Source organism: Chiroxiphia lanceolata, chromosome 17 (assembly GCF_009829145.1).
Source record: "Chiroxiphia lanceolata isolate bChiLan1 chromosome 17, bChiLan1.pri, whole genome shotgun sequence".
NCBI lineage: Eukaryota > Metazoa > Chordata > Aves > Passeriformes > Pipridae > Chiroxiphia > Chiroxiphia lanceolata.
Window position 1 is genome coordinate 7,433,018 of NC_045653.1, and position 14,301 is coordinate 7,447,318.

At 47.6% G+C, this 14,301-nt stretch overlaps 1 protein-coding gene across 4 annotated transcripts in view; it reads right to left on the reverse strand.

Moving 5' to 3' along the window:
• PMEPA1 (prostate transmembrane protein, androgen induced 1) overlaps window positions 1-14,301 on the reverse strand; it is a 49,488-nt gene that overhangs the window by 8,647 nt on the left and 26,540 nt on the right. For 3 of the 4 annotated variants that reach the window (XM_032705084.1, XM_032705083.1, XM_032705085.1), the window contains one exon: window positions 3,220-3,374. In XM_032705084.1, coding sequence (XP_032560975.1) covers window positions 3,220-3,374 — 155 coding nt within the window. Of the gene's footprint in view, window positions 1-3,219; window positions 3,375-3,540; window positions 3,565-14,301 lie in introns of those variants that run through there. The other variant, XM_032705086.1, reaches the window with a different exon arrangement.

Consider the following 14,301-nt stretch of genomic DNA (forward strand, 5'->3'; position numbering starts at 1 on the left):
TTCACTTTGGCCCTGGGATGGCTCCACAGCCCCACCAAACCAGGCACAACTGTGCTGCCCCAGCGGGAGGGTCACCACTGGAACCCTTGTCCTCGGGGCTCTCCTCACTCACCTCTGATTTTCAGAATATTTAGGACTTGAATCCATCTCAACAATGAACAGTCTAGAATGCCATGGTTTTCTGAAATGAAAGCTGAGATCCTGCTGTCTGGTAAGCAATAGAGCTGTAAAAGCCTCCGCAAGTATTCCAGGACTTGCTGCAGAACCTAAAATTACTTTTTAATTTCTTTTTAGAGAAATCAATCTTCCACTTTTATAGAACTGCTTGTTTTAGTAATGTCAGAGAATTTTCTCTGTAAAGCTGCATGGTGCAAATTAAGCTTCTGAGCCTTCAGAGGGACTCATATTTTCCATTTTGGGGGACAAAGATATGCTTGGAAACTGCAGTTAAACCACTTTTTCCTGGGGGAGTGGGATACCACTGTTCCAAAGGTGCAGGGACAGTGTCATTCTGACTGCAAAAAATAGTTTTCAGTAGCATTTCTTAAATACTCTTAGTTCTGGAAAAGTAAAGTTACTTGTTATAAGGAGACAGAGTTTGAGTACAGCGGGAACAGTGATGGAGAAACACATGAGGTAATACAAGAACTGCTTGCCAGCGAGAACCGCATTAACAAAAAAAAAAAAAACCTTTAGGGAAATTAATTTCTCCTTCAGCTGTAATTTTTGAGCTACAGCAACAAAAAAGGACAACTCCGGCAGACCGAGCATCCTCCTGACCACGGGATGAACTGCTTTAATATTTCAGAAGATGAAAAGCGTGAATGCAGCTCCAGTGCCCGTCTGCGGTCACGACACCAAAATGAAGTTTGGGATTTAAAAAGCCCAACACCAGTTCAGCGCAAGTTTAATGGATTACATAAACCAGTATCCAGCCCTGAGTGGCCTCTGCCTGCCAACACCCAGCCCTCCTTCAGACTGGAGCTGTTTTCTGCTAAAAGGCACACTGTGCTGAGCCTGAAAGGTGCTGCCGTTAAGATCTTTATTATACTGGATCCCACTGTAATGAGATTCCCACTCATTAGCACATGAGGTGCTTCTCCATCCCATCAGGAAGCTGCTTGGGCCACAGGGAACCTCTGCTGCCACTCCAACAACGCTGCACACACAGCATGGACAGGGCAGGGAGATGGGGAATAGTCCTAAAGAGGGGAAAAACCCCACTAAAATTCCACATTCCTATTTCTCTCCTTAGATCTAAAAAAAGGTTTTGAAGACTCCACATCCTCACTGAGGTCAAGCAGAGGCACAGAGGTAAAACTCTGCCAAAAAGCCGTTAAATCACTGATGTGTCTGAAAGCTGAGTAAATAACAGAGCTGGGCCAAAAAATGGCTGAAAATGTCAGCCTGGTAAAATTCAAAAAATTAGAAAGGAAAAAAAAGAATAAAAGGCAAAAAGAATTATTTTTTTAAACAGTCCGTTTTTCATTCAACCTGAAATTTTTGGCCAATCTCCATGTGATTTTCTCTTCTCTTTCCATGCTAGCCTTCTTTCATCTTTTTAAAGAAAATAAAAACAGGCCACTTAAGAAAACAGAAGTTAGCGTATTAAAATAAAGAGGGCTTGATGTGAATTTTGCCTTGAAAACATAAAATGAAACACTTGGCATTGTTCAAGTAAAACATTCTGGACACGATAAAACAGTAAAAAAAAAAAATATCTGAAAACGGGAAAACAATGTTTCTGCTATTTTTAATAACTCACGTGCTCAGGTGCCCACACTTTGCCACTGCTGGATGTGCACAGGATGGTAAGAGGAACATAAGATTTCAGTGACCCCCAGAGAAGCCAGGATGCCTGCAGGGAGTTTAGCTCTGATCCCCAAAGCAGGGAGGTGTCTGAACGATCTCCAGCCTCCCACCAGCTGGTTTAATGTGGGATCAGGTGGGATCAAGCATTCCCAGCACTTTGAATCCCACTGCAGCAGGACAGACATCCTCAAGCTGGGCTCACACTCGTGCTCTCTGCAGATGTGCTCCACAGCCCACGGGATAAAGGGTGAGTTAACTGAGCTTGGGGTTGGCAAAGCTCTCCTTCCCAAGGGGAATCTTCCTCAGTCGGCACAAAGCAACTGATAAGGGACCTTCGTCTGCCACGTGTGGTGTGTGACAAAACGAGCAGCTATGAGGGACAGCCCTGGGCAGCCTTCAACTGCACTGTGCTGAAGGCTGGTTCAGTAAAAGATGTTAGGTATCTCCCTCAGGAAAAAAAAAAAAAAAAAAAAGAAAGTGGAAAAATAGAAGAAAACAAAAAAGCAGGCAATCCCAGTATTTGATTGTTTTTCCTGCAGCGAGTACAGATTTGATTCAAGGAGCACTGCCCCACGCAGACCACCCCACAGCAGCCTGCCCTGGGACCCTGCAAAGGAGGGGGCATGGAGCAGTGACCTTCAGAGAGCCCTTCAGGGTGAAGGCTAAAAAATAAAATAAGTCTCAGTACAAGATACCCCTGCGCTGAAGACAGAGCCAGGGAGGCAGCTGTGAATTAAACACTGTCCTCCAAGAAAATGTGATGTCTTTTCTTCGTACATCCTTCTAAGTCTCTCTGAGCCACTGCATTTGAGAAAACTGCATGAACCAATATCTGCCTCGAGGCTGGAGAGGTTTCCCCTCTAATCCCTGTCAGAGGTACAATTAACATGTTTCTCCTCAGGCTTTTATAAGGCAGGGAGCCTGGGTTACAGAGAACCTCTCGTGCACCCCCTTGGAGAGATTTCTGCTTGTCTGGCTGACAAGTGTTTTCTGGCCCTTCTACCACCAACAGCGGTGAAAACTGGAGCAAGTCTGTCAGGATTTCCTATTCTCTGCAAGGTAGGCAATAAATTTTTATATAGTCATTTGAGACGGACTGGAGTCAAAGAACTCAATAGCCTGGGGCTGCTGAAACAAGGCATATGAACCCCAACCAGCTGAGGGTACGTGGTGGTTTCAGGAACAGGACATGCCAAGAACAGCCTTGTGCAGTTACTTTACTGATGTAAAATCCAAATTGCAAAGCCCAGGGCAAAAGCAGATGCTATGGCTGTCCGTAACTTAGCACATAGAGAACCCTAAAGGCACCCCTGAAGGGCTCCCCCACCCCCAATAACTGAGAGACAGACAATGCCAAGGCCAAACATGATCTGGCATTGGTGGCTGGAAGAGTAGGGTGTGACTTACTGATGAGAGGTTCTCGTCTCGCCGCCTGCCCTGGCTGTGCCGGCTGATGAAGGATCGCGCAGAGAGTTTGTAGTGGTTCAGCAGACACGTGATCACCACCACCATCACCATCATCACCACCACGATTATGATTATCTGTACAAACTCCAACTCCGCTGCAAGAGAGAGACAGACAGACTTTGAGCCATCAGGAAAAGCAACAATTCATTGAGCACAAGAATAACTAATGTGGCCGAGACGCGATGACTCTGCTCATCCTTCCCCTTAAAGCTCTCACACGTGCCTACGTGGGCTCTGTGTGCTTTGAGCACAGCTACTTACTTAATAAAAACCTCATTAATTCACTTTTTCACTGTCACAGAAGGATCTCTAGGAGGTATCTTTAAGATCTACAAAGCAGTGTTTCCAGGCTACAACACAGACCAGACTTCCCAAAGCTCTCCTGGCTGCAGTGTGCTAGATATCCCCACTGCCAGGTACAAAACCAGGAGCATCCCAGTGTCTCACTCGGGGCCACATAGTCATGAACCAGCATAATTCATCCTAATGAAACCATTTAGCTGAATGCAAGCTAAATTTCTTCAATTCTCTTCCCATCGCCACCACTCCTTCCTCCAGGGAGAACCGGACTGGAGTCCTCCTCGGCACATTCCTGCACCAGGCACACGTCCCCTCTGTCAGGGGCATCACAGTGGGAGCCCAGGGGATGGCACAGCACAGCAGGCACTGGCAGCCCCCTTCTCTCCATCGCTGCCCATCCACCACAGGAAGCAGGCAGGCAGACCTCCTGCTTTTCGGTGAGACGCCAGATGGGTGTGATGTGTCTGCCCATGGGGGCCACATCCCGGAGCTCCAGATTTCCCTGGGCTCGGGGCTCGGCCACCTGACAGTGGCAGCTTGAGTGGCTTGAACTGGCATAAAGGAAAGCTGCCAAAACCCCTCCAAACAAACAAGAACAAGCAAACAACAGACTATCTGGTTAACTCTGCAGACACTTGGCAGGAGGCAGTAAGAAGCCACTCCTAAAATTTCCTAAGGAAATAATTCCTCACACCTCTCTGAGGCTTAGGAAAATTGAGTACTAGAGGCAAACGTAGCACTCCCTGGGTCGTTATTTCCATGCATTTGGCAGCCAGGGAATACCTGCCATCCTCAAACCACTCAGCCACTTCCCCCCAAACCCCCTCGTGCCAACAGTGCCCAGGGCTGGGCAGCAGCAACTCCACTGCCCAACATAAAGGAGGGGTCAGACCAGCAACATTTAATAGTTCTGGGGATTTACACTTTGTTTGCTTCTCAGTAGGGACAGCTATAAAATCCAGTTTAGGGAAGCTGTGCCCTAAGCTATCGTGGATGCTGCCATCTGTATTTAATCTATACAGACACACACGTATATGTTTGTATATACATGGCAAGGCCCAGCAGACCTCCAAGGGCAGCATCACACCACTCACACCAGCTGGGGTGGCTTCTGCTGAGTCAGGCAAATTTACTATTTTTTATTTTTTTTGTGGAAAGTTTTCTCCTGACAGGTGGCATTTGAGTGCCAGTAAAAGCAAATAAATGTCAAGAAAACAGTCCAGGTGGTGAGCACTGCCAGTTACCTTGGAGCTCTTTCTGCTAAACAGCAGCTATTTCTGCCACTGCCCACTGCCTGCAGAAAGCAGAATTATGCCTTGAAAGCAGGAGCCTTATCTGGCATTTCGAGTGAGGGACTTGGAGCACCCCTAAAACACAGCTCCTCTACACCTGAAGGATGCACACGGGGTGGGGAGAGAGGGATTAAAAGCCAAACGCTGCAAAAGGATTTTTGCCTTGAAAATGCCTTTCATCTTAAAGGATAAGCTCTGGGTCTTTCACAGCAACCCCAGCAAGGTGCCCCACGCCACTGTGAGAGGAAGAACATGGATAAAAAACCCCCAGATTCCCAACCATTTGATCCAGTCCCAAAGCAGCACAGCTGACCCTTGGGAATGACAGGCAACCGGACCCAAGAGCTGCCAGTGGTGCCTTGTGCTGGAGAAACTGGCTCAAACAAGAGCTCATTTCTTCTAAACACAACTCACATGCTGCAGAGCAGCCACCCAGCCTGGGTGCAGAGCCCTTTTTTTTTTCAGAATTCATTATGGAAAAGAAAAAACTAAACAAAAAAAAGAAAAAAGAAACCCAGAAGTTTTTAGGAAGATGAGTCACTTCAGCCTCAAATGCACCATGTGCTTTGGCCACGGTAAGAAAACACAAGAAAAAATATAAATGGAGCCAGTGATGGAAAACTTCCTTTTCTGTTAAAAAAGGTATTTCTGAAGAAAAACAAGACTAAAGTAGTTGTAAAGGAAAGTTCCTTTCCTAGGATGAGAGGTCCCTTAAATGAACCAAACCTTGCTAAATTGGTCCTGGTACTTTGGTGACCCAGGTGAAGTTTTGGCCATCAGGAAGTGCTGCCCTAATTCCTTCCAAGGAGGGAACATACACAAGATGTGTCACTTACAAATGACCTAAACCAGGCTCCCCACACACACATATAGACATAGAACCAGAAGAGCCTGAAGCAGAAGAAAGGGTGGAAATTCCATCAGGGTTTAGAACAACACGCCTGCGTCTCGTCCACCCCCATTGAGCCTTCAGTGCTTTGGGACTCCTGTAACTGAAGTATTACAAAACACTTGCCAACAGGTGCAATAGGAAGGCACAGGATGAGTACCAGAACAAAGGGGACTCTGCTTTCCAGCAGGGATGTTCCTCCTGCCCCATCTCTATCCCAAGCCCAGGCTGTGAGGAGCAGCCCAGCCTCGCCATGCCCAGGAGCAAACCCATCCCATATGCAGAGATGAGCTTTAATCCCAAGAACACTCATGTTGCCCAATCTGGTCTTTGGAAAAAAATAAAATAAAAGTCAAACCAAACCAAAAAAAGGCCCACACACTCAATTTGTGCTTTTCAAGTTTCAAGAGACTCATTCCCACTCGAGGCACCAAAGTTTCTGCCAACTCTCCCTCTGTTTTAACTTGTCTTCATGGGCTTCATTTGCAGAAGGGAAAAACAAACCCAACACACTGAAAAGCTGGATATACTCAGTAAGATTTTATCCAAGCAGCTCAGTCAAACTAATGAAGAAAGATCATTAAAAACCCAAAGTTTGAGTTAATACATTATTATACAAGTGCAATTCAGCTGCTATGCTAATAAAAAGCCTTCGGGGAATGAAAAACAAGCCAAACTGCAAAGCACATAATTTATAATTCTACTGGTATTCTTAAAAACACACACACAACAAAACAAGAAAAAAAATACTCAACACATTTTGTATTTGGCTTCCTAATCATTGTCACTTTTCAATTAGAGGAGACCTCATTCCATTTCTCTCTTTAATTTTCCCCAGGGGAAGTGTTATAAATGCACTAGGCTTTACAAGATGGGCATATTCCGCCTCCGAATGCAAAGCAAGGTCACACTAATTTAATTTTGCATAATTTTTATTCCAGAATACGTTTCAAACTAACAGGTTCAGACATCACATTTAAGTGACACAACCTGCTTTTCCGTATTTCCTGTCTAGACGCGGCAGCTCCGGGAGCGGTCACTGTGCGTGCAACCGTTTTGCAACTAAAGCAATTTTCCCCCCAGATTCTCACCATCCCCAAGCCGGGTGTTCGTGATCGAGTCAAACCTCCTGTCACGTCCCATTCTTCACGTTCACTGCTCGCTTGCCACCTCAAACCACGCGTGGCCCTGAGCGAGGGTTTCACGGAAGATGACAGGGACACGTTAACGAGTGATCGGAGACTCCGCCGCTTCCCAAAGCCCGCTCTCCTGCTCGGAGGTGTATCTAGGAGGCAGCTCATGTCCTTGCTGCCCACCCCCTGGCCACCAAGACCACAATGCCCTAAAGTGCTCGGAATTTATGCGAGTAGAGCCGACGTGGGGGGCACCTCACTGGCACGACCCCACTCGTCCCACTGAGGACCACGCTCACCGCTCGACAGAAGCAGCTGCAGGAAGGTGCATCTCTGAGCTTCCTCGAGTGCCTATAAACAAAATACCTGGCACCCAGAGGTTGAAAATCCATTAGTATTTTTACAAGGAGGGTGATTTGAGTCAACGGTGACTCTGGGAGGTGACTCTGGGAGCGCGGAGCCTCCTCACACCCTCGCGGCTCACGAGGGCCGCAGGGGAGGTGAGGCTGGGACACACTTTAAATGCATTGCCTTACCTTTTACAGCTACACTACAGTTCATAAAATGCTTCCTATAAACTTTATTAATGCTCTTCCTTCCACATAGGCTACCTCTGAGGAAGACAAACGCTCTAAACCACCGGCAAGCATAAAGGAGGAAAAAAAACCCCAAACCCTGTATTTTGCTGCACTCATTCTGCAGCTATTACTTACAAGTGGACAGAACAGCTTTCAGACAGGGCCTCAGCCAGGCTGACCTTTGTAGTCAGCCAGGTATAATACATATCTGCAGGTCAAACCAGCTATCCATAAGATTCAATTACAATTTCTGTATATACTGTAATCATGAGAAGTGAAGTTACTGAGGAGATAACAGCTAAGCTGAACAAATGTAGTTGCACTAGCCACGATTCCTAAGAAAAAAAACCCAAAAAACTTTAAAAAAAACCCAATTCCAGTCATCATAAATGCTGTGGTGCACCATGCTAAAACCCAGGTCTGTTTTGCTGCGACAAAATTAAAGCCAGCAGAGAATCTCCTGCAGAACACTTTGCTTCTCCTTTCACTTCCTCTGGGTATCTTTGACATTAAAAATCCCTTAGTTCTGACTCGAAACATTGCTGGGACAGTTCAAGTATGATAAGTCTGATCACAAGCTCACACAGACTATCCAAAACATGCTCTTAAGGGTGTGGAGAAACAACTCCTGCTGCTGATTTCATCTCCTGGTGGACATCAGCCTGTGTGAGGCAATCCAGGCAGGGTGAGATACCTCCCAAACAAGCCTCGCTGTTCAAAGTTAATGAGCCAACAATTAATTTTTACCCAGGATGGATGGAATATGCATCTCAGCTTCTGGATGTTCCCAGGACAGTCCCTCAGCATCAGAGCCCCACCATCACTTGTTTCCTCAGCATTCTTTGGGAAAATACATTACATCTAAACCTGTGTTTTGAGCTTGCTCTGTGTGCCTGATGGAGAGGAGAGCTGATAAGAGCCTCCTCTGGGCCTTGGGAGCACTGGGAACAGACCCTCCACCACAGGGCAATTTCCAACAGTGCCCCAGCACCTGCAATAGCACAGGTCACAGCAAAGGGAGAATGTGGGTTTGAAATGAAAGCTTTCCCCTAATCTAGAAACTGATACGAATCTGAGCAGCAGAAAAATCCAAAAGGAAGTGAGTAAGAGTCAGGGAGACTAAAAAGGGACTGAGAACAACACGGATTTTGCCATTTTAGAAGTTTCAGAGAACTGTGGAAACAGCATTTCCCCCTGAATCACTGTGTGCCATCACTGCCACTGTACATAAGGATTATTTTTAATTAAATGTCACTTATGTACCCAGAGAAAAATCCTGCAAGTGCCTAATGTAAGGAACCAAGGAAAGCTGAATGTACTGAGCCTCCCTCCACCTCTGATCTTCACTTTCTCCAACACATTTCCAACAACTTTTACACCACAGCTCAATGGGGCAGTGTTGTACAGAGATCCCTCCTGCTGCTGCCTGACAAGCCTCAATAAAACAGGCACAAACAGACTGAGGCTTTTCTAACTTCCCTGTTGAAGGACAAAGAGATGTAATCAAGTCTGGTACAAACCTGGGCAGCACCTCTTTAGTCTCCAGAAGACACAGGCTATGGATGACTTCTCATGGCAGGTCACATGAGCTCCCTGGCCCCATCCTGCCCTGCAGCCCTTCTGCCCACCCCAACCAGGGTTTCAGAGCAAGGCTTTGCCCACAGTGGTGGCACATCACAGCCTCCCTCCCTCCAGGATGACAAGGCCATAGCCTATGGATGGAGTCAATGCATGGATACATGGTGGGGAATGATGTCATTCAGGTTCCTGGGAAGCCAAAGAGGGCAAGCAGCTGGAGCAAAGCCTGGCATGGGAGATGCACCATGGAAAGGCAGAGGAGTGCTCACCCTGACCCCAGGCACTGAGATCAGCTGCTGCCAAGTGCTAAACTCAGGCTCCCAGCCCAGCTGCTGCAGAGGGACAAAGTCTTTCTCTGGGTCACTCAGCCCAGGAACAAGACCAGCTCTGACTCAGCCTCACTGAGGAGCTTGGTCCCTCCTGGGACTGCAGAAGGAGCTCAGCCCTCAGTGCAGGCACGGAGACAAAGAGATCACCGGCAACAGGACACAATTACTGGGCACAAACCTATAGGTGTGACCAGGGAACCCACAGCACAGGGCACCCAAGCCCTCTGCCAGCAACCTGCCCTTGGGTGTGTGGGCTGTCAGCAGGATACCTGTCAGCACCATGCACAGAGCTCAGGGAGGCTTAGAGAAAGAAAAGCATCTCTCTGCCTGCCCCCAGAGCCTCTGCTCCAACTGTGAAGCAGCACTTTCTACTCCTTGGTGCCCGTGGTTATTTACAGAGCCTAGTTCACCAGGTGACTCAGCACTGTGAGTCAACAGATTCCAGCCGAGAGCCTGCAATGACACAGAGTGGGGCATCTCAGTGGGGACCATCCAGCAGCAGCACCTGGTGAGCAGCACCAGACTCTGGTACAGCCCCCAGGGACTGCAGACAGTCAGGTCATGGCCTGTCCTGAAGCTCCTGAAATCTGTAAATGAATTGCTGCCTATCACCTAAATATGGGGACACTGTAATGTCACACTGCATGTCCCGGCTTCTTCCGTAATCCTTGGGGATTTAGGGTAAGTTCAACTGACTTCAACACTGTCCTCCATGCACCCCCATCACACTTCATTCAAGAATGTCTCTATCCACACACGGAATCTTTCCAGACACGGCAAAATTAACTGGATGAATTAATGAAAAGCGTTGACAAACCTGCAGCGAGCACTTTCATCCCCGATTTTCCATTAACACCTCTGATATCCACAGAGCTGCCCTGGCTGAGCGACTCAGAGCAAGATGCAGGAGAGATGTGCACAGTCCTGACTGCAGTTCCTCTCCTCACAATTTTCTCATCTTTTCATCCACCCCCACCCTTGGGCATCTTCTGTTTAAAGAAGTTCCTCGTAGCCCTTGATGGCAGCGCTTTAGTTATGTCAAAAAAAGCACACAGAAAACACAAATAAGGGTACAGCTGGTTTTTGACTGGGCATGTGTAGATGAAGCCACACAACAGAGATATGAAGCTAGTAGGGAGAAATCAGTCCAAATCAGACTGGTACCTCCATTAATTTGAAGCTTGGAGCTGAAGAGCATCCATGCATTTTTCCTCCCTGCCCATGACTCCCCAAATCCTGCACTTACAATGTTTGTGGGGCACCCAGCAGGGATGCTCAAGGATTTCAGCCAAGAACAGTTTCAGATCAGTAACCTTAAAGGCTTCTCAGCTTTGCAGCTTGTGCAGTCCCTCAAAGAGGAAAACAAGTCTTGAATAGGGGCAGACCAAGGTCCCCTTCTCCCAGCATCAGTGTCTATCAGCACCCAAAACCTGAACTGCTTCATTAGCATCCTTTAGCAAACATCCTTCTCAGCTGCTGGTCCAGAGGTCCCTGCCTGCTCCCCTACCCACCAGGGGGCTTTGACAGGCAGATGAAGGACATGACCCAGCATTTTCTCCAACAGACCTGGGCTGCCGCCTTCGCACGAAACTCATCGCCAGTGGGTAGGCAGAGACACTGCCCTAAACTAGAAGTGATGGGTCTGACTTTCAGCCGTTCTCAGCACCCACATCTCCGGCTGAAGGCAGCAGCAAGGGCAGGGGCTTGGGCACCAGCAGGCTGCAGAGGAGGAGGAGACACTCTTATCCATTCTGTCAGCTCCTTGACAGCCCGACTCGCTCCCCTCCCCAGTCTTCACTGACATTTCAGAGCACCACAGCTCCAGTGGTGCCCAGAGGCACCCTCAAAAACAAGGAGACACACAAGGACAGCCCTTGCCATGAACAGCTGGGAGCCTCCCGCTACCTTGCACGCCCCAATAATTAGGGCACAAAACAAGTCCTAATCACTGCTGGAGAATGAAAGCTGAGGACACCCTGTACCACTTTGCCTTACACACACCAACACGCTGACTTTTGCAAGCAGAGAACCAGAAAGGCCAGTGCTGATGTTACTTAACCAGTCTGCAGCAGGTCTGGACCAAAGTGAGCTCCACAGAGCTGGCCTGAGGTCTGTCCAGTCCTTGTGCTCAGTTTAGAGCCCTGCCTGCCCCAAGATTTTTTGCCTGCCAGCTGCAAGCATACTTGTGGAGAGCAGGGGATAGATGTTAAAGCAAAATGTGGGCACACTTTGGAGCAGCATGTGGCTCCCTGGAAGGACCTGAGGGTTAAACTCAGCAGAACTGAGTCCAGCAGAGGTGCAGTTGTTATGCCAGATGCTCATCAAAGCCTCTGTGAAAGGATGTGGGTTTAAGCAGTGTAGTCAAAGAGTGGATTTCATTTTTTCTATGCAAAGCTAAAGAATGTGAATTTGAAAAGAGCCATCTGAATTTAGTCACCCTTCTGAGCTATGGTTTCAGTAGGGAATAAACTCCCAGCTCCTCAGTGAGTGGTTGCAGGGACTCAGACTCTGCAGCATCCCACTGGAGTGGCAGCAGGGTCAGTGTGGGACCCCTCACTCTTCCCTGCTCATACAGCATGGGGGAAAATACCTTGGCACAGCAGCCACACTGCCCAGTGCAAGCAGCTCTGCCCTGGCACATCCTTCCCAGTCCTGCTTGGAAAAGGGACATGCCCATTATGCTAAATATTACATTTGAACTGCTCTAATTTAAGCAAGAACCAAAACAGCTCCAGGCAACAGCTGGAATCCAAAGGCTGACAGAGAGGGTGCAGCACCAAATGCTGCTCCTGGTTCACAGTCCATTTCATCCACCAGATGCTGAGCTCCACTCGTTAAAGAGACCAGTGTTCTCCCTCTTAGGACAGGGAAGAAGAGATGAAAGAACAAAGAACTTCAGATGGCAGATTACTCACCCTCCCCACTCGTCTGTTAGGTCATCTTAGAAACAATCAGACCAGGAGAAGTCATTACTGCACTATTTTTGTATTAGCATCTGCTGCATTTATCTTCTAATACCTCCATAAAACCAGATACGAAGGGCCCATCAGACTGTCAGCAACTGTATTTGTTTACAAGGGAGCACGGGAAGTACTGGAGTAAGTACAGAATATGATCTCGATATTGAGGTTGGCTCCAACCAGCAGCACCCTGAAGCTGCAGCAACACTGAGGCATCAAAGAGACCAGGATCAGTCCCGTGACAACAGGCAGGACAGCTGGGAAGAGCCCGTTGGATTTGGGCCTGCTCCATGCATCATCAGTACAGTTAACAGCTAAACTGCATGTCCAGATTCAGCACGGCCAGTTCTGAGGTAACGAGCAGAAATGACACAGTGTGAGCCAGTGATGGCAGGCTGAGAGTGGGGAAGGAGAGCAGGGAGCAAGTGGGTCTCAAAAAAGGAGCCAGTTCAGAAAAAATATTGCTGGCAAACAGCTGATGGGACCCCAAGAAGTCCTGTTCATAGTGCCAATTCTTGGGCTATAAGTGTGTTTAATATAGTTCTTTTTCTTCATCTGTCACCTTGGGTAATCAAGCATCACATCCTCTGAGTCAGTGACAAATGATGGCCTCATCCTGCACCCTCACCCCCAATTTTGTTTGTTTTAGAGGAAACGGCCCCATCTCATGCTTAATAGCCACAGAAACATCAGACTGGTCGAGCTTCAGAAAATTTTTTAGTTCTTAAAACACAGTAACAGTCTGGGCCTGTTCTCAAAAGGTGACCTTCCTGAGCTTGTATGGCTTAGTGGCAGGGCAGGGAGCAGGACATGCATTCAAGGGCCAGAAAGGCAGGATCAGCACGGTGGAACTCAGCTTTTACGTGGAAATGGCAAATGAGAGAGCTGGGTCAGCAGCTCTGTCAGCTGGGACACTTCCCGGCTCCGAGCAGAGACCTGTCAAATGGAGACGTGTTTAGAGAAACTCCTGAAGACATGAAACAGCTCCCTCGGAGCAATGAGAACTAACAAGGTTCTTTGGGACACCCAGACTCTAAAATCTTGCATACGCCAACCTCTTCTCTCCCTTTTTGTGCCTATTTCTCTCACCCTCCCCTTGTCCAGGGTTTTGAGACAAGGTATTTCATGCACAGTGAGCCTGATCCCAGCCTGCCGAGATGGCTGGAAGGAGTACATTGCTTTTGAAGTTACTCACAAGGGTGAGAACAGCTAAACTGGATTAAAAGAATAAAGTCATTTTGATTTTGCACTTAAAAGACAGGTAAATCTGCTTGCTCACTAGAAAACGTGAAGCAAGGCTCATGGCCCCCACCAAGCTGAGAATATCCAGAGTATCTCCTGATGCCCCAGGGGCAGCACAATGGCATCAGGCCTGGAAGATGTCTGGGCAGGGGTGAGGACAGAGCATCACCTTCCCCCCTTGAACATAAGCACCCAGAGAGGGACACAGGAACAAGAGTTTACCGTTTGCAACCATAAACAGCCTGAACCAGGAAAAAAATTCTACCAAATAATGACTGAAAATAAACAATATCTGGATCAAACCCTACCAGCTGACCCTAAAAGATCAGACAGGTTTTGTTTGTCAGGGGTATTTCTAACAGCCAGTAAAAATAAACACATGAATAAATAAGTATTTTCGTATACGCTGGAAACACTCCTGATCAATATGTGGCTTGCTACTGTAGGGGTTTTTTTTCCTTCCACCCAGCAGAAACTCATGACAAAGGAAAGCACATCTCATTTATGAACTTAGCTATAAATACTTTTGCTAACTGCCATTTAGGAATTTCATTTCCTGCTTGAGCAAGTCCTGTTGAAAGAGGCAATTACCAAATTTGTTTCTAGTTATAGAAATAGATGTTTGTCGCTGCCCACATCTGTTTCGACAGACAAATTGCCAGACGCGGACGCTGCAAGGAGAGCAAGTGTTCCATCCAGGGAGGGCTTTGCCACCTCTCCA